The 22,122-nt window shown below is 40.8% G+C and overlaps 1 protein-coding gene across 1 annotated transcript in view; it reads right to left on the bottom strand.

The window, feature by feature from the left end:
* The window catches only part of HGD (homogentisate 1,2-dioxygenase), a 52,567-nt gene extending 36,100 nt beyond the window's left edge, over positions 1-16,467 (bottom strand). The window contains exons 1-4 of the mRNA XM_056109220.1: positions 16,291-16,467; positions 11,091-11,162; positions 9,726-9,814; positions 5,590-5,695 (exon numbers count right to left, since the gene is read on the bottom strand). Of these exons, the coding sequence (XP_055965195.1) occupies positions 5,590-5,695; positions 9,726-9,814; positions 11,091-11,162; positions 16,291-16,305 (282 nt within the window). The 5' untranslated portion in view covers positions 16,306-16,467. The remainder of the gene's footprint in view (positions 1-5,589; positions 5,696-9,725; positions 9,815-11,090; positions 11,163-16,290) is intronic.
* Positions 16,468-22,122: the final 5,655 nt, after the last annotated feature.

Here is a 22,122-nt window from a genome sequence, read left to right as displayed (position 1 = left end):
GACCCCCAACCTCCACTACTGTGAAAAAAACAGATCTCTAATATTGAAGCCACGTGGTATGGCGGCTCTAGCAAACCAGTACAGAGGGGAAGGGCAGATGGAGAGAAAGGGTACGGAAGAAGGTAAGTGAGAGCATCAGGAGAGAGTAAAGATTGCCTTCTTTCCTAGGAGGGTAATGTAGTCAAGAGAGTGTAGTTAATGATTTTGGAGGTCAACTATTTCACAGGTTTATGCAATATCATAGGAAAGGACAGAGATTCAGAAAGAGAGGAGGGAAGTCAACTGTCCAGGCTCCTGGGTTTTGAAAAGGAAAGAATGTATTGAACCTGAGTTATTTAGAATAGTTAAAATTGGAAAGCCTGAAGATCTGACAATGGAGGAAACACAAACATAAACTAGACCAACATTTTCAGCAGGGGAGTCCTGGGATAGTCCTTGGGAGCCAAATGTGAAAACCACATAAATGAGGAGAGGGCATGGCAAGAACACAAGTTTATTAGCAGTAAATAGATCTATAACTGATTTTACATCATTAATATAAATATTCACTTCTCCCAGTTTGCTTTCCTGCTCTCGAGAGAAAATTCTGACTTGCCTATTCTCACACCTTTTAGTTCAAAGTTATGTGTATTTCCTAAAAGAAGAAATGGAGAAGATAAGTACTTTCTGTTATTTTCTAGAAACAGAAGGTAGTTGAACCAGGGTTAGGGGTCTGAGGGCCCTAGGAAATGTAGGAGATGAGTGAGAGAGGATGAGGTATGAGAAGTTTGGTGTCGGGGAAAAATTGGAGAAAGTGACGATGTTTTTTAATGTTGTTGTCAGTCATACATATGAATGTTTTTAGGAGAATATAGTCATAATTAGAACGTTTAAAATTAATTTTGGTTTCTCTATGGGATCTCTGAGCTTACTTATTTATCTAAATGTACCCAAAATTTTTTCTTTTTTTGCTTTTTGAGTCACATCCAGTGATGCACAGAGGTTACTCCTGGTTTGCACTCAGGAGTTACTGTTGGCAGTGCTCGGGGGACCATATGGGATGCTGGGAATCGAACCCGGGTCTAACGTGTGCAAGGCAAAAGCCCTACCTGCTGTACTATTGCACCAGCCCCCCAAGATATTTTTTTAAAAAGACTAGAAAGAAAGTAACCAAAACAGTAGAAGTGGTCAACTCTGTATTAGTGGAGTTATTGGTCATTGACACTTTCAGATATGTTTTGAATAAAAGTATGTATTATTAATGAGAAATGGGTTTTTTTTTGCTATTTAAAGAAGGTACAAAGCTGTTTGGGAAGACTGGATTTCAAAGTGTTAAGGAATTAATGAGGCTGATAAAGTGGGTTTAAAATATTTTCACAAGAAGTCTGCCTCCCATTTGGAGAGACTTGGACAAAAGTTTTAAGATGTCAGGAAGCCCACCACACTTTTGGGAGGAGGAGACTAGGAGGATGGTAAGACCTGAGCTTTTGACAAATCAGATAGCAAAGAAGGAAAATTAGATAGTAAAGTAGTTGCTTTGTGTCTCTTCAACTGAAGCTTGGAAAAAAGTATTGCTTTGTATCTCTTCAATTAAAGCTCTTCAACTGAATTCACTGGAGGGTGATTTTGCAACAATCTAGAGATCAGTGAAGTAACCAAAAAGAAAGATAAACCCTAATCTATTTTGACCTTGAAAGAAGAATGCTGATCCAGGAACCTAAATGAAATTTGTAAAGTATCAGTTAAATTAGATACAAAATTCTTTGTTAATTCCAAGAGTCCAGAAATCTGAGTGCATCATGAACAAAATTAGGCGTTACTTAATTTTGATGGTTTGAACTTGTTAGATCTACAGACAAGCCAAGCACACTCAAAAAGTTTGTATTTATATTTGGATTTAAGTAAAAATAAAAAAGAAATTGATGGTCTCAGGAAACTATTCCCAACTTTCCTGGGAGGGCATCTAAAGAGGACAGTGATAATAGCATATCCCAGTGATGCTCTTTTGGAGGAAACATTAGGTAATTCTTAGACCTTTAAATTCTCAGCTATGACTAATGTGTGGGAGTTGGTGAAGTTGATGAAGTACTAGATTTGGTCTGTGACAGGTGAAGACATACCTACCATACAGGCTTCAGTTGGGAAGGACTGTCAGATGGAAACCTAAATATAATTTTCTCAGTCTTGCTCACTGAGAGTCTGTAATATATATTTGGAAGAGATATGAGGGGGGGTAAGCGATGAATGCAGATTGCTGCGGTTAATGAAGCATAAAATTGGAAAGAGATGTTAACTTGTCAAGAAGGTATAAATGAGAAGACAAAAGGAGAGATGTTGCAGGAACAGTCAGGGCATGTGCATCAGGACAAGGGAATGGGTGGCAGATGACGTGGCTGCAGAACAGGAGGAGGAGCAAGCACTTCCTTGTGGGAGCTGGTGTTCACGGAGCACTACAGTGTTCTGGAGCACAGCTGTCCCAAACTGTGTGCGCGCGAGGTTGGAAGCAGGCAGGGGACATACTGTAGATATATGTTATTTAGAAACCACCCTACAGAAAGTGTTTGAAGGCATTCAAAAGAAAAGGAAGGTAAAGACTTCAAGGAGAAATGCACAGCAAGGTTAGAATGGAAAGCAAGGGGAGTGGAGAGAAACAACAGGTATTAAGATTCTAAGTCTGCAGCTGTACTTCATGGTGTCTCACTAATAAAAATTTAAAAAAAAGAGCAAACTCAACCAACAGTGAAAAATAGTCTCAAATGCAAAGAAAGCTTTAATTAAATGCCACAAGGAGATACTTACATTTATAAAGTTTGATTTGCTATTGCTCAAATTAAAAAATACTATCTTAAAAAAAACTCTACTAAAAAGCATGGAGTAACTTTTGCTGCAACTATTTGATGCTCTGTATTCATTCAGACTTTTAACACCAATGTCTTAAACGCCTCATTCAGAATATAAATCTTCAACTATTTATGAAATATTGAATTGACATGCACAACTGTTGTGCTGACTCTCACCTGTGATGGAAATTCCATTTTATACTTTTTATCATTTGAGTTGTAAAAGCATATATTATTTTATAATAAAAATAAAAATTTTTATCAGAACAGGATTAGCATCTATAGATAGACCTGTATCTAAAATAAAAGTTAGAAAGTGTGCCTTTTTGTTAAATAAAATGTATTGATAATAATCATAAAAGGATCATAAATAATGAAATATAGAGTACATTAGACATCATAATAATAGTAGATTCACCTCACGGTCACATTTTCCTTGAGAATCAGGTTTAAAACCTAACCCCCCACCTCAAATAAAGTGATGTAAAAGTAGAATGACTCTGCTCATGCAACCAAAAATCTATGAAGATGGAGAAAGTTGTAGAGGATTAACTGTCTGCTAGAGATTCAATGAACTGATGGGTGTATATAACGGGACTCCTCATTCCTCCTCATTTACCTTAGTTATTTGACAGCTATCTTAAAATCCTCACAGTTTGCATCCTCAAACATCTATCTGTGGATTTTTCCTGTAATCTCTTTTTAAAGTCTAGCTCGGCCATTCTCAAATCTGGTGTACATAGGAATTACTGGTACATGATTACACACATAAAATTGTGTATCATTTCCTTCATGGGTGATTTAAGGTTTTTTGCCTGAGGTGATTTTGTTTGTACTTAATTTTGTCTTATTCGATGATTTTATAATCACCTCGTCTCTTTGAGATTTGAGATAATATGAGATTTGGCTCTACTTGAGAGAACTGGAAAAAAATATTGGAGATTCCTTATTCTACCTGAAGAAAGAAATTGGAAAAATTACTGTTGAAATGCCCTGTCCATCTTTCCAAACTGATACATAATAAATACTTATTTTATAATAAAAATAAAAATTTTATTCAGGAATCCTACTGAAATTCAGGTATTTTAACAGAAAACTTTACATTTTCTAATGGAAGACAATGACCCATTATTAAGCGTACAAATTCATTTATTAATAGGTAAAGGTAAAAGGTAAAGGCCCTCCCGTTGATCGTCGATTTGCTCGAGCGGGCCCAGTAACGTCTCCATTGGAGACTTTGTTGTTACTGTGTCTGGCATATCGAATACTCTCGGTAGCTTGCCGGGCTCTCCGAGAGGGGCGGAGGAATCGAACTCGGGTCGGCCATGTTGGCCGCTTGTGAGGCGAACGCCCTACCGCTGTGCATTAATAAAAATGAATAAATGTGACCATTCTACAATGGAATTCAGAGAATTAGAGACAGGGATGGTACAGAGTCATGGAGTATGAGTAGTAATTTATTTAGAATGGTATATTGTTCTATGAGATAAAAGTGGAAATTGATGAAGAAAAAAACTAAATAAAAATTTTGAGAAATATATTCTTAACTTCTTAACACAGAGTGTGGGAGAGAAGGTGGTGAGATGGGGTTGAATGGGGAACCAAGGTGATACTCAGGAGGTAAAGATGGGGCCCATATTGACTATATAAATTACACAAGGTCCCTGAGTTACTGAAAGGAGCAGGAAACGAGAGCTTTACCTTCTGTCTTAGCAGAGCACTGTCCCTGTGAGGTCAGAGTTTGAGGATGGAACAAGGACAGCCTCTCTCCAACGTGCCCAGAGGCACATATGCCAATGGTAGACTGAGGAAGATTTCTGCATGATGAATTAAACTGCACACAAGCTTAGGGTCAATTATGTACAAAATATCTTGTTTTGAAGGGACTATGAGGTGGGCAATATTTTTTCCTCCACTGACTCACTTTCTAAGCCTGTTAAAGAGAGGTGCGTAGTACTCGAGCAGGTACTCAGTTTGTTTTGAGATTTCTCCACTCATGGAGCAGATGGAGCAGGACAGGAAACCAAAAATGACTACAAATTATTCTGACTTTTGTTCTACCAAAAATATAAGCATTAGGGAAAAGAAGGAGAGGGAGAATGATAAGTGCATTTGAACAGAATAAGGTGGGGACACTTGAAACTGTGGTGCTACGGTGGCACCAGAAGGCAATGACTGCCATATTAAGGCTGACAGGACCATAAGTGACCTTTCAGATGATTCTTTGACTAAGCCAGGAGCAGGAAAACGACTATCTCAGTACTACCAGGCAAAGGAGGATAAGAGAGTCAGGTCCAACTTCTGCTTCACTCTATCATTAAGAAAAGAGATAAATGTGAAAGACCAATGCAGAGTTTTTTCCTGCAAACTTGGCAAATAGGGACCTCAGAATAAAAATAATGTAAAATTTTAAAAAATGAATTATAAAATTTCTATGTACCACTATGCCTTTAATTGAAGATAACAAAACAGCTGTATCAGAGTCATAGTTTTGTCTACCATGTACAGGCGCCCCGTACACATTTTCACATGTGTTATCCCATATGATCTTCATGAAATCCCTGCCCAGCAGCCGTCTTTATTATCTCATATACACCCACACAGATGCGTGCAGTCAATCAGTTCCAAAATTCCCAAGTGTGAGCTAAGATGCTGATACGCTTTAGTATTTATCTTTAAAAACAGTATAATTTCTCAAACACCTAAACATAACTCAAAGGATTTAAGGATTTAGGTACATGGAAGGCTCCAATTCACAGAAACTGTTTACCTGGTTAGGATCAGCATCAACTTCATCCCAGTTGTGAGTAAAATGGCCTTCATCAATGGATTCAAAAGGCTTGTGAGAAACTGAAGGTAGAATTCTATACAGCCAGCTGGGGGGAGGAAACAAGGACACATAGCCTCAGGGTGATGTTATGAGTGGTGCACAGATTAGCTCTTGAAGCACCATCTGGAAGATGTTCAAGTCAACAATAATCTGTGGGTTTTAAATGAGAAGCAGTGACAGCATTTCCACTTCATAGTCATCGTTGCCCAAACCTGGCGTTTTCTCTATTTCACCATCTTTCCAAATGGCGGCTCTTGCTTATCCCCAGGCTGACAAAAAAGTGAAGAATTGTTTTTCTCAATGATGGCTACAAAGGGAAGGGGAATGTGCCAAGGGAAATGAGCGCAGAAAACCCATAGAAAAAGCAGTATCTCATCTACATCATTGGACACTAATCCTTGCTTTGGAGGTGAAGAAAATTGATCATAGGGAGTTGAGAGAACAAGGCTAATTTATTTGCTTTTTTGAAATAAAAATTTAATTTCCTTTAAAAATATAAAAATTATTTTTTAAAAAAGTGCTGGAGTGATAGGACAATATGTAGGAGATTTGCCTTGCATGCAGCTCATCTGGGTTCTATCCATGGCATCCCAAATGGTGCCATGGATAGAGCTATGCCTTGCTAGGAATGCCCTGAGCACTGCCAGATGTGGCTCAAAATCCAATAAATAAATTAGATTACAAAAACAATAAATGCCATTGTAAAAATAATTCAAGGGCTTTAACAACTTCTAGAAGCCTAGAAGGGAAATAACTTTTTCCTCTATTTTCTTTGAGGGGCTGGACCACACCTGGCAGCGCTTAGGTGTTACCCCTGACTCTGTGCTTAGGGATCATTCCTGGCTGTGCTCAGGGGCCCATAGTGGGTGCCGATGATCAAACCAGGGTTAGCTTGTGCAAGGAAAGCACCTGACCCACTGGGATATCCCTTCAGAGCCTCTCATCCTTTCTTCAGGTTCAGTCCTTATCATTAGAGTATAACTATCCTACATAGTCCTCTTCAGATTTCTCCAAGACATATGTGAGCAAAATTTCCAGATTTTTGGACTTTATCCTTACACCAATAATGCGTGTGAATGTCCAATTCCCTCTGTATTAAAAAAAACCAGAATATTTATCATTGTGCATACAGGTGAAAAATTAAATTTTATTTTAATTTTGTATTTTATTACAATGAGGTTGAGAATCTGTACATTTATTGGACTTTGAAATTTTTCTATGAATTGCTTGTTCAGGATGTTTACCATTTTTATTGGGTTATTTTTCCCTTCCTTCCTTGCTTCCTTCCTTCCTTCCTTCCTTCCTTCCTTCCTTCCTTCCTTCCTTCCTTTCTTTCCTTCCCCTATGCCAGTTTATTATATGTACATGTCAAAATCTGAGATAATGACCTCTCTGCCTACTTCAGAAAGAGAAGGAGATTCTGGAGAAACCATGTAGGACACCAGAAGGAGAACCCACAGAAGTTCAGAGGAGCACCGAAATGCTTTAAGAAGGACCTAAACCCTTTGGACACTTACAGTACAGAAGGAAGAGGAATCCCTCTTGGGGAAAGGCCATACCTGCTTTTAAGGTGTTGGCCCTTTATATCACCAGAGTCTCCTTTATGGGTTTGAGATTGGTCTAACACTAAATCATTCGAGTTATAAAGCTATATTTATCCGATTTCGTTTTGATCCATCTAGCCCTAGCCAATATAATCTTAGAATTTAGACATGAGAACAAGAATAAACAAAGCATCTCCACTTCCATATGGTTTGACAACCTGCATGTATATCTCATAACAAAGTCACATAACTTCCTGGATCCCACATTCTTCATTCTTATCTTCTAACAATGCTTCAAAGACTCAGAGTTTATGTACCTAGAATGCTTGACATACTTAATTATAAGATGCATATTGAATCAACTGTCTATTCACTAATGATTTGGTTTTAATGATGATCCTAAATCTCTACATTCTCTTGTCCTTACTTTCACTTTCCCATGTCCTAAATGATCAGCTGAATAATCTGATAAAATTTAGTTTCTGATAGATAGCTCTGGCAGTTTACAATAGACCTGCTCTCTGAGGTTAAAAGGAGCTATAACTTCTACTATTTCAGGCTTGCCTTCTTATGAATGGGACTGGTTCCATCTTCCCACTGGAGACTGAGCATTTCTACAAAATTCTTGCAGATACCTTGGGAGAATTCTAAACAGATGGGTGAGCCAGGCTTATAGTCTCTTGTTTTTTAGCTAAGTTTATAAAACTCCCTAGGCAGCACTAAATTGCCCTGGACAGAGATTTAATTCAGATTCAGGGAGTCATGCCAGCTTCTTAATGAAATGCCAACAGCTCCTTTTCAGCCTTCTGGAACAGAGCTGAGTTCCTGCTGGCTGAAGATATTGCTGAATAATGGGGGCAGACAGCAGAATCTGGGGGCCAGGTGTCCCGTTAGTGAATGAGCCATAAAATCAAGAACATATTACTGGTTGCCAGAAATTGGAATGGACAGGAATTGTCTGTGTGTTTACCTTACCTTGACATTTGGATTTGCAGAAAAAGGGAAAGATAATTAAGTAACAATGGAATTAACTCAATTTTTGGACTGGTATGGGAATTAATCTTTGCCTACCTCACATGCATGTATCAATTGAGTGAGAAGTTATATCAACATTGACATGATAGCATAATACCTGCATATCTTATATTGGCTTTCCCTACAGCCCCCTAGGGAGAAAATTCTGCTATGACAGCAATAATAGTAATGATAATAATAAATGTCAATGAGCACTCACTGTGTGTCTGATAATATACTAAACATGTATATTCTTTCCTTTCATCCTTACATCAGCCAGGAAATAGAGACTATTATCTCTTACAATTCAAGAACCAGATGGTCTGGGAAGATCAGTCTCATAGATGGAAAGACAAAAAGACAAAATTCATGCTTAAGACAGGCCCTGACTCAAGAGAGGGCAAAATTAAGCATGAAGGGGAATAATCTTTATCAGTTTTGTGGTTCTTGTAGGGGCTGGAGCGATAGCACAGCGGGTAGGGCGTTCGCCTTACAAGCGGCCAACATGGCCGACCCGAGTTCGATTCCTCCGCCCCTCTTGGAGAGCCCGGCAAGCTACCGAGAGTATTCGATATGCCAGACACAGTAACAACAAAGTCTCCAATGGAGATGTTACTGGGCCCGCTCGAGCAAAATCGACGATCAACGGGAGGGCCTTTACCTTTACCTTTTACCTAATGCTTTTGTACTCACTATCTCATTAATTTTTCCAGAAGGACTCTGAGATAATAAATCCATCCTCCCAAGCAGCATAGGACTACCTGTCTCTTCCCATGTCTCCAATACCAGGTGAAATCCTTTAATTACACAGATGCCTTAGCATGGAATGTCCACTCTTCAACACTGTCTGCCACAATACTCACTGTCTCCACAAACCACAATGTGAACTGCATCTAGCCTGCCCCACAGGAGTAACCAAGGGAAAGAGTTCACTGAGTTGTCTTGTGGGATTAGAACAAACATGAAATAAGACACATTGTGATAATTAGTTAGCTGGTTTTCAGCAAAGGCAAATTCCAGAGTTAAAACTTTATTAATTCAAACCACAGGAGGCCATAGTACATGACCTTTCAACTGTTCATGCTTGAATTATTTTGCTGGAAAGTATATAATGCTGCTAGTCAATTGAAAAAGATCTTATTCTGAATTTTGTATACTTTTGAGCTAATCATTCAAAAACCAAGTAAACTAAAATCTGAAATGCAACAAGACAGTTTCTAGAAGAAAGCCAGTTTCTGAATAATGTTTTCTTCCGACATCAGGTGAGCCTTTTTCAGTGGACCTGGATATGTATTTTTATGCAGGCTTGGGTAGCCGGTCTCCTACTTTCCTCCCTAAGTCACTTAATTCTAGCTAGGCATAAATCTTAGTCCTCAACACTATGACCTTTCACAGCCTATGAGAATTAGGACCTTGGGTATCACTGAGACAGTGAAGCCCAGGTATAGATGGTAGCTCTAAGTTCTGGTTGAAGGTCCTGCAATCTGCAAGTCAGAATGAATGAAAACAATCTCTTACCTTCGCTTATTGGTGTTCCGTGGACAAGTGAATGCTGATCCTGAAAGCTGCTCAGCATACAGATTGTAGGGGCAAATTTGAGGATTATTCTAAAAAAAAGGAGGCAATACATTTTATCAGTCCTATCCCAAATACACTTGAGTGGGAGAATTCTGTTCTGGAAGGGAGTGTTCTGGGCCACTGCATGTAATCAAACCACTCCATATGCACTTCTTATAATAACTTTGTAGGTGAGTTTTCCCTTTGATTATAAAAGAAATGCATGCTTATTGTAGAAGATTAGCAAATTATTCCACTAACTCACCATCTGGAAATAACCCAATATTTGGCTCATTGATATATTTTTTCTATTCTTATTATCCATAATAAGGGCTGGAGCGATAGCACAGTGGGTAGGGCGTTCGCCTTACAAGCGGCCAACATGGCCGACCCGAGTTCGATTCCTCCGCCCCTCTCAGAGAGCCCGGCAAGCTACCGAGAGTATTTGATATGCCAAATACAGTAACAACAAAGTCTCCAATGGAGACGTTACTGGGCCTGCTCAAGCAAATCGACGATCAACGGGAGGGCCTTTACCTTTACCTTACCTTTATTATCCATAATGGGGATCCTGGTTGATATGTATAGTTCTATAAAAAATAGGACTTTTTATTCTTGTGTATTTACTTATTTATTTTATTTGGGGTCATTATCTAGTGATGCTTGGGGGTCATTCTTGGTGGTACTTAGGGAATTATGTGTTACCCGAGATTGAATCAGAAGCTCCAACATCCAGAGTATGCAAAAACTTTTTTAGAGGACATATGTCATGAAATCTTAATTTTTTTAGAGTATGTTCTTTAAAGAGTTTAAAGAACTTTGTCATATTTTTGCTGTTGCAATTACACTGTTGTGAATATGTTTGTGTATACTTTAAAGATCAATCATTTTCTCATCATTGTCATATCTTATACTAGTCAGGAAACCAGAAGGAAATCCTTAGCCCTGGACTTTGAGAATCCTCCTGAAATTTCCATAGTCAGTTTGACTAATTTGTGCTGGGTGTTGTGCCACAGGAACTACTATCCAACCTTAATCTTTGTATACTGTCATTGTTCAGTGTCCCAATTATCTTCATGATTTGTGAGACCATGTAAACTCTTTCGGTAGCTTGCCGGGCTCTCCGAGAGGGGCGGAGGAATCGAACTCGGGTCGGCCATGTTGGCTGCGTGCAAGGCAAATGCCCTAACTGCTGTGCTATCGCTCCAGCCCACCATGTAAACTAAATGAGAAAATCTGTGGTGGTGGCTACAGGCTTTTTGGTCTAGGTTTGTCGTTTAGGATAGAATTCCGAACTCTTTGTCTCAGTACTCCAATCACACTTACCTGTCCTTCTGGCAGGGCACCAGGGCAGCGAGGGTCCTCTGAGACACATTCATTTCCAAATCCAGATATGTACTACATGTGACAAAGACACAAACGTTACTAATAATGGATACTAAAGGGCATTTCATAACACTAGCAATCTACAAATTTAGATTGTAGGTGAGTTTTCCTTTTGATTATAAAAGTAATACATGCTTATTGTATGTAAATATATCAATATGCCAAATATTGGGTTATTTCTAAGTGGTGAGTCAGTGGAATAATTTGCTAATCTTCTATAATAAGCAAAATTTTGATTAGTATTTCTGTATTGATTTATATTTGTGCATCATGTTCCATACATAATAATGTGGCTATGTCCTGGGTATCTGAGCCATTTGAGAAATATGATGTGCTCTTTGTGAATTTGATCAGCCAACAACTGATTGGGAGTGCTGGATATTGCATAAATTTTTTCACTCCTAACTGTACTTGTTCATTAGAAGAGAAAGATCAACCCAGAATCTGTACACATTGGCACAAAGGTGTGTACTCCAAATAGCCATCTGTGTACCTTATATCCAGGAAAAAGAATTTAGGGGTTTCCCAGGGAAGCGAATCACATGGAGAACATGAAACTTACTTTTGCAACACTTGACACACCTGTGAATTCTTGTTCATTATCTGACATCTCGCTACTTTATAAAATCCATGAAGTCTGGGGCTATGTGGTCTTGTTTACTTCTAAATGTTCTGTGTCAGACACCTAGAAGGTAACTACGTAACTGTAGGGTTTGACTTACTTTTTCTTGGAAAGTCAATTCTAGTGTGAGTATATGTACGCTGTTGAATGTGGAGTTGAACCCCCTTTTGTCTAACTTAACCGTTTTCTCCTCCATGTTTGTTCCTAATAAATGTTCTCAATTTTAGCAGGGATAATGAAAATGCACTTCACTCAATGAGCGAAATGCCAGCATCTGAGCACACGTCTTTAAAAGATATATAAGGAGGCTCACTGTGGGTGGAGGATAAGGCCTAGCGTTCTCAGCAGTATGGAGAGGGATGAAGTTGTTGCAACCTGCCTGCATGTGTGAGAGCTGATCAGGCTGGTGGTAAGCTGTCTATATTTGGAAGGAATATCAAATGTGGAATTTTTATGACCTAGAAAGCAATGGGAATCAAATTATTCTTTTTGCCTCCAGATACCTTTTTTGGGATATTTGAAAATCTATCTGCACGAAAAACACCGCATTACATTATATACAGATTGCTTAACAGCATCCGCATGCAGTTTGGAATGATTTCTTTGGGTAAATGGCAGGTTGCATCCAGCATTCTGACTCTCCACTGAACACAATTTTCTTCTCTCTAAATGAACCTCAGACTCACCATCAACAGGATTGAATCTGAGCTGCTGAGAAATGGTAATGACCCCAAATTATCTTTAGTTCTGTGGAATGGAATTTTAGACCAAGCCCTGAGTAACGCCACTGAGTATTTTCAGCGCCTTCACTTTGTTCAATGGCCATGTTGCTTCTCTCTGCAAGAGAGGAAGTTCTGAGCACCAGAGGAGGACAGCTGAGCTTTCTGGCAGGCATGTGAACTTAGCATTGACCTTCCCCCCCTGTGCAGAGCTGCTGGCCTTGGAACAGAGTCCAGCATTATAGGTATGTTTAGAACACAGGAAAGAAAAATTTAGTATATGTGGTTATGAAACATTTGACTCACACTGCTCTGAAAAATAGAAGAGAAAGTAGAAAGAACAGCTGGTGGTTTGGAAGGGAGCCACTCAGCTACCAGAAAGGTGTGAGCTCTGAATCAGTCTCTGAATCTTAGCTGAGGTGTATTTGCTGAGGGGGGGGGTGTCCCTTACAAAGTCCCTTAAATAAGTTGGTATTCCTACTATCTCGGAGAAAAATTATAAGTGAGTTTATTAGTGCTTCCTACTGCCAGGCCTATCACAGCTGAAGGTAATTGAATCGAGGAAGCAGTATTCTAAACTGCCTTCCCAAGGCTGGAAGAGCAAGGACAGAATCTGTACTCTCTCCTAACAGCTGTGAAAATCCAAACATTCAGCTCCAGCTGGTTCAGTATCTATGGACAAATATATCTTATACACACAAAAAATTAATACTCTAATGTTACACAAGTGTTTTTCTCTATTTTATTCAGTCCAGATTTCTGAATAATTTAGATAACATAAAAATATGAGTTGATTTCTTTCCAAGAGAATGATGTACATACTTTCTAAATGAAGAAAAACCCACTGTGATCCAAGTGATCCATGTCAATTCTTTGACAACTCCCTAGAACGCAGCTTTTTAATTTTCACCTGATACCCAGGAGATGATTGATTTGTCAGAGGAGTTTTATTAGGTGGCTTTCTTCTAACTCTAATTCTAGGCAACACTTTCTTGGGATGTACAGATGGAGTAGCCCAATTGCTTTTACTGGGCATGGAGGAAGCAGAGGAGACAGGGTACAGGTAAGACTCTAGGCATCTTTCACTCCTCTGGAGAGCCCAGTACTTCTCATTCACCTTGTTGGGAACATAGCTTATATGCTAGGAGAATTTATTGAACATAGAATATTGTTAGAGGTATTTATAGATTCTTGCCATAGGCTAGTTAATAGCCCTCAAAGGTGCTCTATCTTAATCCCTAGAGTTTGTCTATCTTTATTTAGCAAAAGATACTTGGTCTGTGTGACTAAATGAAGAATCTTGAGGTAGGAAGTAATCTGGAATATTTGGGAATTTGTACTCCTAAATATAATCATGAACATCCTTAAACAAGGAAAGCAGAAAGAGATTTGACTGCATAAGAGGAAAAGTCAACGGGATGACAGGTATAGACGTCAGACTGGGCACTTTGAAGATGGAAAAGGGGATGCATATCACCATCCAGAAGCTGGAAAGGGGAGACAAATGGATTTCTCCCCTGGGTCTCTGGAAGGAAACCTCATCACCAATTTGACTGAACCCAGTGAAACTGATAGTAGAGTTCTGACCTCCAGAAACTTGAAAGAATAAATCTGTGTTATTTTAAGCCACTGAAATTGTGGTTATTTGCTGCAGCAGAAACAGGAAATGGATACAATTATTCTGGAATCCAGTGAGTTACATCTCTGGTATTGGTATCACCTGGAAGTATTAAATACAGACTCAGACCTAGTGAATCAAATACTTGGTCGGGGAAAGTTTGCATGTCAAACAGTCCATTGTTTTAGAAGTGAGAAATCAAGAAATGTGAAAGTTAAGGAACAAGAATATTGCATTGATCCATTTTAAATTTCATTTCGTTACTTCATCTTTGCTTTTATGCAAATGTATTTTCATTTGTGGCTTTTGTTGACATGTCTATTAAAATGAAAAGCTAAAAACTGAGAAGTAATTTTTAACTTATATAATTGTTATTGATTAGAATGATGCAATGTGGCTTTCTTTGTTTGGATTTCTGTTTCTGGAGCTAACCTTTCCTTGTGGAGATTAGACAGCAGGCTGGGAAGAATGCCTTTGAAACTCAGAACAAAGACCAGCATGCAATTTACATCTTTGGTGTGCTGGTGTTCTGCATAATAAGTTGCTTAAAAATTTCAGCAGGGTAGGATTTTACGTATAATTTATTTATAAATGGTAAGAATGTTTCCAACTACTTATGAGCCTCCACACAGGACTTATATTAGAAAACACAATTTTTTATTCACTCGCTCTTCTAAGACTTAAACTATCACCACTGATATTATGACTCTCATATTTATTCTCCTAGCCCTACTCATTCCCCTGAGATCAGACCACTACTCTGGGTATCTAATCTTGGTTGTTTCTGCAGCAATTAAAATTTAGCTGTAACTAGGGTGAATTTTCTTTATTTTCACTGTTTGCCTATATCTCTTCTCTTTCACTAGCCAATTTTTATTAGCTACTTTTTCCTTAAGATTCAATGTAGGAATAGTATCTTTCATGAAATTTCTCTGGATCCCACCTGTAATCAGTTTCTCTCCTGTATTAATCTGTGGCATCACATCTTAATATAACATTTGATGGATTTTCAGAATGAGAGCTCTTCCTTAGTCTAACACTAAGACATAAAGATAAAAAAGAATTGACACTGTTGCTTCAATCAGGAGGCTGTTTCAATTTTCAAATTCAGCATCATTTGAAAGGCCTGAGAAAAGCATAAAGCACACTCCCCCCCGCGCCCGTCCCTGACTTTGAATCAGGTTTGCTCAGGTCCATAGTTCATGTATAAATACTTATTTCTGCTTGGGCTGGACACTCAGAAGTGTTACCATAAACACACTCCCTTTCCCCAGCCCTGATGCACTCAGTCTAGTCAATGCCACTCTTTCTCCTTTTGGAAACTTGACTTTAGTTAAGACAAAGTCAGATTCAAATCCAGCGTCCAAATACCAAACAGCAGTCACCTTGGGAAAATGAGTTAACTTTTTACCCAAGTTAAAAAGTTAAATGAACATCCTTTTCTTTACTGATTAAAAAGAAACAAGAGTGCCTATGTTCAAATTATTTTGAGGACTACTATATGAATTAGCTCCTAAATTGCCTAGCACCTAAGAACTGATAACCCACAACATTTTTCAATTGCATATCTTTTTATTTTTTTTTTGCTTTTTGGGTCACACCTGGTGATGCACAGGGATTACTCATGGCTCATGCACTCAGGAATTACGCCTGCCGGTGCTCAGGGTGCCATATGGGATGCTGGGAATCGAACCTGGGTCAGCTGTGTGCAAGGCAAATGCTCTACCTGCTGTGCTATCGCACTAGCCCCTCAATTGCATATTGAATAATAAAAAAGAATTTTTTTTCTTATGGGAGATGCTAGAGTTTCTACCAGACAGGGATTTATTGTGAGTCTCAACACAAAGGAATAGATTCAGGATCTCTAATTGGTCAGTGCAGGAAGCTGCAGTCACAGGAAGGTGTTAGAGAGGAAGGGTGGGAGACAGACTCAGTGAGAAATGGATCTGCCCTGGGTTGTCTCCAAGAAACTATCTGAAATAAACAAAGGCAAGAGATGAATAATTAAAGCTTCATCATTTTTCTCTTCCTCATTTTCTTCTTTCCCCAGCTTCAGCCCAACCTGTGGACACCAGGGGAAACATCCTAACACTGCACTCTCCCTGAGACCTCTCTAACTCCCACACTCTGCAGTTCCCTTGAGGTCTGACCAAAGAAGCCACAGAAAAGTTGTCAGTTTACCTTCAACTCTTCCATTTTTCTTCTTCTCTAGGTGAGCTGACTTCAGGAAGCCCCGGCCCAGAGAGTGTAAGAGCCCAGAATGTTGGGTTTTCCCTTCAGTTACTCTGGATGTGCGTTTTCTCACTGCTTCCCAGTACTCATTCACTGATCAACAGGCCACTCAAAGTAACCGCAAGAATTGCCTCACTGATATACCAGGGATAAAGTTCACATGTATTTCTCAATTACTTACACAATTGCCTTTGGTTTTTATTAAACCCAGGTTGTTTCTACAGGAATTTGCAGAGGACCGTCACTTCTTCACCTAAGGTAAAGATTGACCAATATGTTCTAGTTGGAAGAAGGTGGGGACTGGAGAGATGGTACAGGGATTAAGGCAATACCTTGCAAGCAGTTTACCCTGGTTTGATCCCTAGAATCACATATTGTTCCCTGAACACTTCCAGGAATTATTCCTGAACTCGGTGTCAGGAGTAAGTTCTGACCACTGATGTGTGTGGCCTAAACTCTCCCTTGCTCCAAATATTAGTAAAGACCAAGAGTATAAAACAGAAAGGAGAAATAGCCACCCAGTTCCCCTCCTCCTTTTCTTATCTTCTTTTTTTTCAGAAGTGGGGTTGGAGGTTGGCCTACATCCAGTGCTACTCAGTGGGGCTATTCCTGGTTCTGTGCTAATTGGTGCTGAGGAACCAGGTGGTACCTGGAATTGGGGTCAGCCATAAGAGCTTTCACCACTATGCTACTATCTCTTAGTCCTTATGCCCAGAGATTCAGGAAAAGAAGGAATAGGGGAGAAGGTTAAATTTCTAGAGAGAGAGAGAAAGAGCGAGAGAGAGAGAGAGAGAGAGAGAGAGAGAGTAGTGAGGAAGTTAATTGTCCTCTGACACAGAAGAATCAACAGGGCTGCTTGAAACACAGCTTTCCATAGATGTCTCCCAGGACTGGCTACAGCCGGGAAACTTTTTATGGCCAGAAGCACTCCACTTGAAGCAAATGAAGATGCTTACTTATTGCTCCTCTTATTTTCCTAAATATACTTAGTGTTCTTATAAATTCTTTAAAAATATTGTGTCCTAGTAATCAATATAAAATAAATTTGTTATGTCCTGCCAAAGGGACAGCCTGGAGGGTGGGAGGGAAGATGGGGCATTGATGGAAGGAAGGGCACACTGGTAATGGGATTGGTGTTAGAACACTGTATGCCTGAAAAAACTCTATTATGAACAACTTTATCAATCAGGGTTTTAATAAAAATAAACTAAACAATTTTTTAAAAGAATATTGTTTCTTTATTTTTTTTTCTCTTTAAAGAACAGGCCAAAGGAGTATTTTTCAACCAACCTTTCCATGACCTCCCTGCCCTTCATCTTGGCTATTCTCCTTAGCCATGATCAGATATCAGCCTGTGGCCAATGGTATTCAGGAAGGAAGAAACCATATATTGAGTGCATGTTTGTGCCAGATTTCCCCACAGACATTACCTCATTTAATTTCCAAAAAAGCAGTTTTGGAAACTGGACTTTATTATCATACACTCAAGTGCAACAGACTAGGCAGGGAATGTAAACAGGTAAATTGGACTAGATTACTTTTCAAGATAACACTTGAAGTTCCAATTTATTATTGTTGATGTTATTGTTATTATTAGGATCTCTAAGGAGTGTTCAAGGGGCCCCAGAATACTCCCAGCGTGGTACTTGGCCAATAGGCTTGGACACATCAATGCTCAAACTGAGGGCGCTGTGCTGTATGGCCCTGTGTTATCTGGGCCACCAGGGCTACACTTAGTGCTACATGTAGGGCCAGTGATGGCAAAAACATGAGCCTCTGCCCCCTGTGCATTTCCCTGACTCCCTGAAATTTCAGTTTTTAACTAGGGCAACTGGAGTGAATGAATTTACAAAAAGCATTGAGGTTTATTGCAAAACTGTGCTCACAAACACCTTTTATTTTTTTTTATTATTTTTTTTTATTTATTTATTGAATCACTGTGGGAAAGGTTACAAAGCTTTCAGGTTTATGTCTCAGTCATGCAAATATCAAACACATTTCCCTTTACCAATACTTATTTTTTACCATGAAGAACCCCAATAAAACCCCACCCCCCACCCCTCCCCGTCCCTGTGAGGCAGATGAATTCTAGTTAACACTCTATCTGCTTTGATTAGATTCATTGTTTCAATAAAAGATTCACCACTATTATTTAGAGTTTACCCCCCCGCCCAGATCAGACATGCTGAAAAAGCATTGTGAAGTGATTTGCTTTCTACAGCTGGGTTCAAGAATTAAATGTTGGTTTTGGATTTCTGCTATTTTACCTATTGACCCTGGAAGTATTTCTACTGAAAGTCAGATAGTTAAGAAATTGGTTTCTGTGTTCTGGAGTTGTGGGCGTGCTGGAGAGCCGCTCGCGGGGGGCAACCGGTGGCCTCGGTAGGGCGTGAAGGGCGGACCGAAACGCCCCCCTTCCCATGAGGTTTTAGTCGCCCCCACACTCCCGGCTCATACCTGCTGTCCACAAGGCTCCCATGTGGCCGCCATCTTTCTTTCCAGAGAGGAGAGGGCGAATGGGGCAACACCCTTTCCCCTCCGGCAGACTTGATGGCCTGGATCAATGCATAGTCCGTTCACTTTTCTGCTCCAAGCTGCTGGGTTCTGCATTAAGTCCTTGTGCTTCTGGGGCCGTGGCTGTGCTGGAGAGCCGCTCGTGGGGGGGTGGCTGGTGACCTCGGTAGGGCATGAAGGATGGATCGGAACGCCCCCCTTCCCATGAGGTTTTAGTCGCCCCCACACCCCCGGCTCATACCTGCTGTCCACAAGGCTCCCATGTGGCCGCCATCTTTCTTTCCAGAGGGAGGAGGGCGGAAGGGAGGAACACCCTTTCCCCTCTGGGCAGAAATGATTGCCTGGATTAACGCATAGTCCTTTCACTTTTCTGCTCCAAGCTGCTGGGTTCTGCATTAAGCCCTTGTGCTTCTGGGGCTGTGGCCGTGCTGGAGAGCCGCTCGTGGGGGGCAACTGGTGACCTCGGTAGGGCGTGAAGGATGGACCGGAACGCCCCCCTTCCCATGAGGTTTTAGTTGCCCCCACACCCCCGGCTCATACCTGCTGTCCACAAGGCTCCCATGTGGCCGCCATCTTTCTTTCCAGAGAGGAGAGGGCGAATGGGGCAACACCCTTTCCCCTCCGGCAGACTTGATGGCTTGGGTCAATGCATAGTCCGTTCACTTTTCTGCTCCAAGCTGCTGGGTTCTGCATTAAGTCCTTGTGCTTCTGGGGCCGTGGCTGTGCTGGAGAGCCGCTCGTGGGGGGGTGGCTGGTGACCTCGGTAGGGCGTGAAGGACGGACTGGAACGCCCCCCTTCCCATGAGGTTTTAGTCGCCCCCACACCCCCGGCTCATACCTGCTGTCCACAAGGCTCCCATGTGGCCGCCATCTTTCTTTCCAGAGGGAGGGCGGAAGGGAGCAACACCCTTTCCCCTCTGGGCAGAAATGATTGCCTGGATTAACGCATAGTCCTTTCACTTTTCTGCTCCAAGCTGCTGGGTTCTGCATTAAGTCCTTGTGCTTCTGGGGCCGTGGCTGTGCTGGAGAGCCGCTCGTGGGGGGCAACTGGTGACCTCGGTAGGGCGTGAAGGACGGACCGGAACGCCCCCCTTCCCATGAGGTTTTAGTTGCCCCCACACCCCCGGCTCATACCTGCTGTCCACAAGGCTCCCATGCAGCCGCCATCCTTCTTTCCAGAGAAGAGAGGGCGAATGGGGCAACACCCTTTCCCCTCTGGGCAGAGATGAGGGCCTGGGTTAACTCATCGTCCGTTCACTTTTCTGCTCTAAGCTGCTGGGTTCTGCATTAAGTCCTTGTGTTTCTGGGGCTGTGGCCGTGCTCCAAACTTAACTCTGATTTTCAGGGAGAAAGATTGGGTGGTTTACTTCTCATTGATCACTTTGTATATAGAGAGATGTCGCGCGGCCGCTTATGCGGCCGCGCGGTTTTGAGAAAAAGTCCTCGTTCCCGCATACTCGAGCTGTGTTTGTAGAGGCTTCTGGTCACCGGGGTTCCATCTGGGGGAGGCGGGATGCGGCACCTACTCCATCTGGAACTTGCCGGAAACACCTTTTATTTTTGAAGACACACCCCAAGGCAGTGTGACCTCATCCCCATTATGAAATGGAGGTTTTCCCTTTATCTTTTTGAATCACACTTTGATTAATAGCATACATGACACTAGCAGAGACTTGTAACGAGATTGTGTCTTAAGATCTGTCCACTTCTTGCTAGTTGGGGCCACAACTCAGAGAGGTCAGGTGTGCCTCTTTCAGACAAAGAGACGCATGAGGAGAGGGCCCTGGCACAGGCCTGCGCTAATCGCCAGGTATCTGGCAGCAACATGCTACCGACACCGGAGTGGTGCCAGGTGAGACCAGAGCAGACCTATCAGCCAGACCTCACCTGAGTTGCTGACCCACTTTACTGTGAGCAAATATAATGTTGTACTTTGTGCTACAAAGTTTTTCCTCCCATCTTCATTAAGATACTATAATTCATCACTGTCACTGTCACTGTCACCCCGTTGTTCATCGATTTGCTTGAGCCGGCCCAGTAACGTCTCCATTGGAGACTTTGTTGTTACTGTGTCTGGCATATCGAATACGTCACGGGGAGCTTGCCAGGCTCTGCCGTGCGGGCGAGATCCTCTCGGTAGCTTGCCGGGCTCTCCGAGAGGGGCGGAGGAATCGAATTCGGGTCGGCCGTGTTGGCTGCGTGCAAGGCAAACGCCCTACTGCTGTGCTATGGCTCCAGCCTTCTGTAATTTACAATGTTGTTAATGGTAGTTTCATGCATATGTTATTTTAGCCTCACATCCATCACCAGAGTGCCCCCTTCCCTCAGCCAGTGTCCCAGAGGTCGCTCCCACCCATCTTGTCACTCTCTAGTTCTGTTGCCTTTGGTCATTTGTTGTTCTCTTACTATGTTTCTTTATGTCCCCCATAGGACAGAGAGAATTCTAGATCTGTTCCTCTCTTTCTAAATGACTTCATTCGGGATGATACCCTCTAATTCCATTGATAGGGACAAATGGTAGTGACAAATCACATGATTTCAGCCTTTATTGAAGCTATCTATTTACTATTATGTTGGGCACAATTTTTAAAACTTTATTTAGAATACTATTAGTGACATGGCTTCATACTTAGAGCGTCCTATCACCACACCCACTAGGGTCAGTTTGCTTCCTTAGACCATTGTCACAGGTTCCTGAACCAAGCCTTCCCTTCCTCTGCCACTTTGTAAGCCCAGTTCTGTAAATTAGATTTCCGATTCTATTGTCTGGCCCATATGATATTTCTTTATATTCTTCATATAAGAGCGATCATTCTGCATCTGTTATTCTATTTCTAGCTAACTTTACTAAACGTGGAGTGGCAAATTGCATGATTTTATCTTTTTTTATTGCTGAGTAGTATTCTACAGTGTGTGTGTGTTGTGTTGTGTGTGTGTTTCTATCAAAGTTTCTTTATCAAGTTGACAACATCCTAATCTATTTATCAGTATATTTGAATTATTTGAATTATTTCAAATAATTGAATTATTTGAATTATTTCCAATCTTGGCTAGTGTACTAGAACATAATTAATGTTTTTGAATTAATGTTTTTATGTTTTGAGAGTAGTTGCCAAGAAATATCTTTCTGGGTAGTATGAGAATTCTATTTTTTACTTTTATGAAAATATTTTATATTATTTTTTATAAAAGTTGTTGAAACAACAGCAAATAAGGGTTCCTTTCTTTCCTGCTAACACTGGTTATTTCAAGACTTATGCCATTCTC

Source organism: Sorex fumeus, unplaced genomic scaffold, assembly GCF_029834395.1.
Source record: "Sorex fumeus unplaced genomic scaffold, SorFum_2.1 ptg000265l, whole genome shotgun sequence".
NCBI classification, from domain to species: Eukaryota; Metazoa; Chordata; class Mammalia; order Eulipotyphla; family Soricidae; genus Sorex; species Sorex fumeus.
The sequence above is the reverse complement of the archived record's forward strand: the minus strand, read 5'-3'. Positions and strand labels throughout refer to the sequence as shown.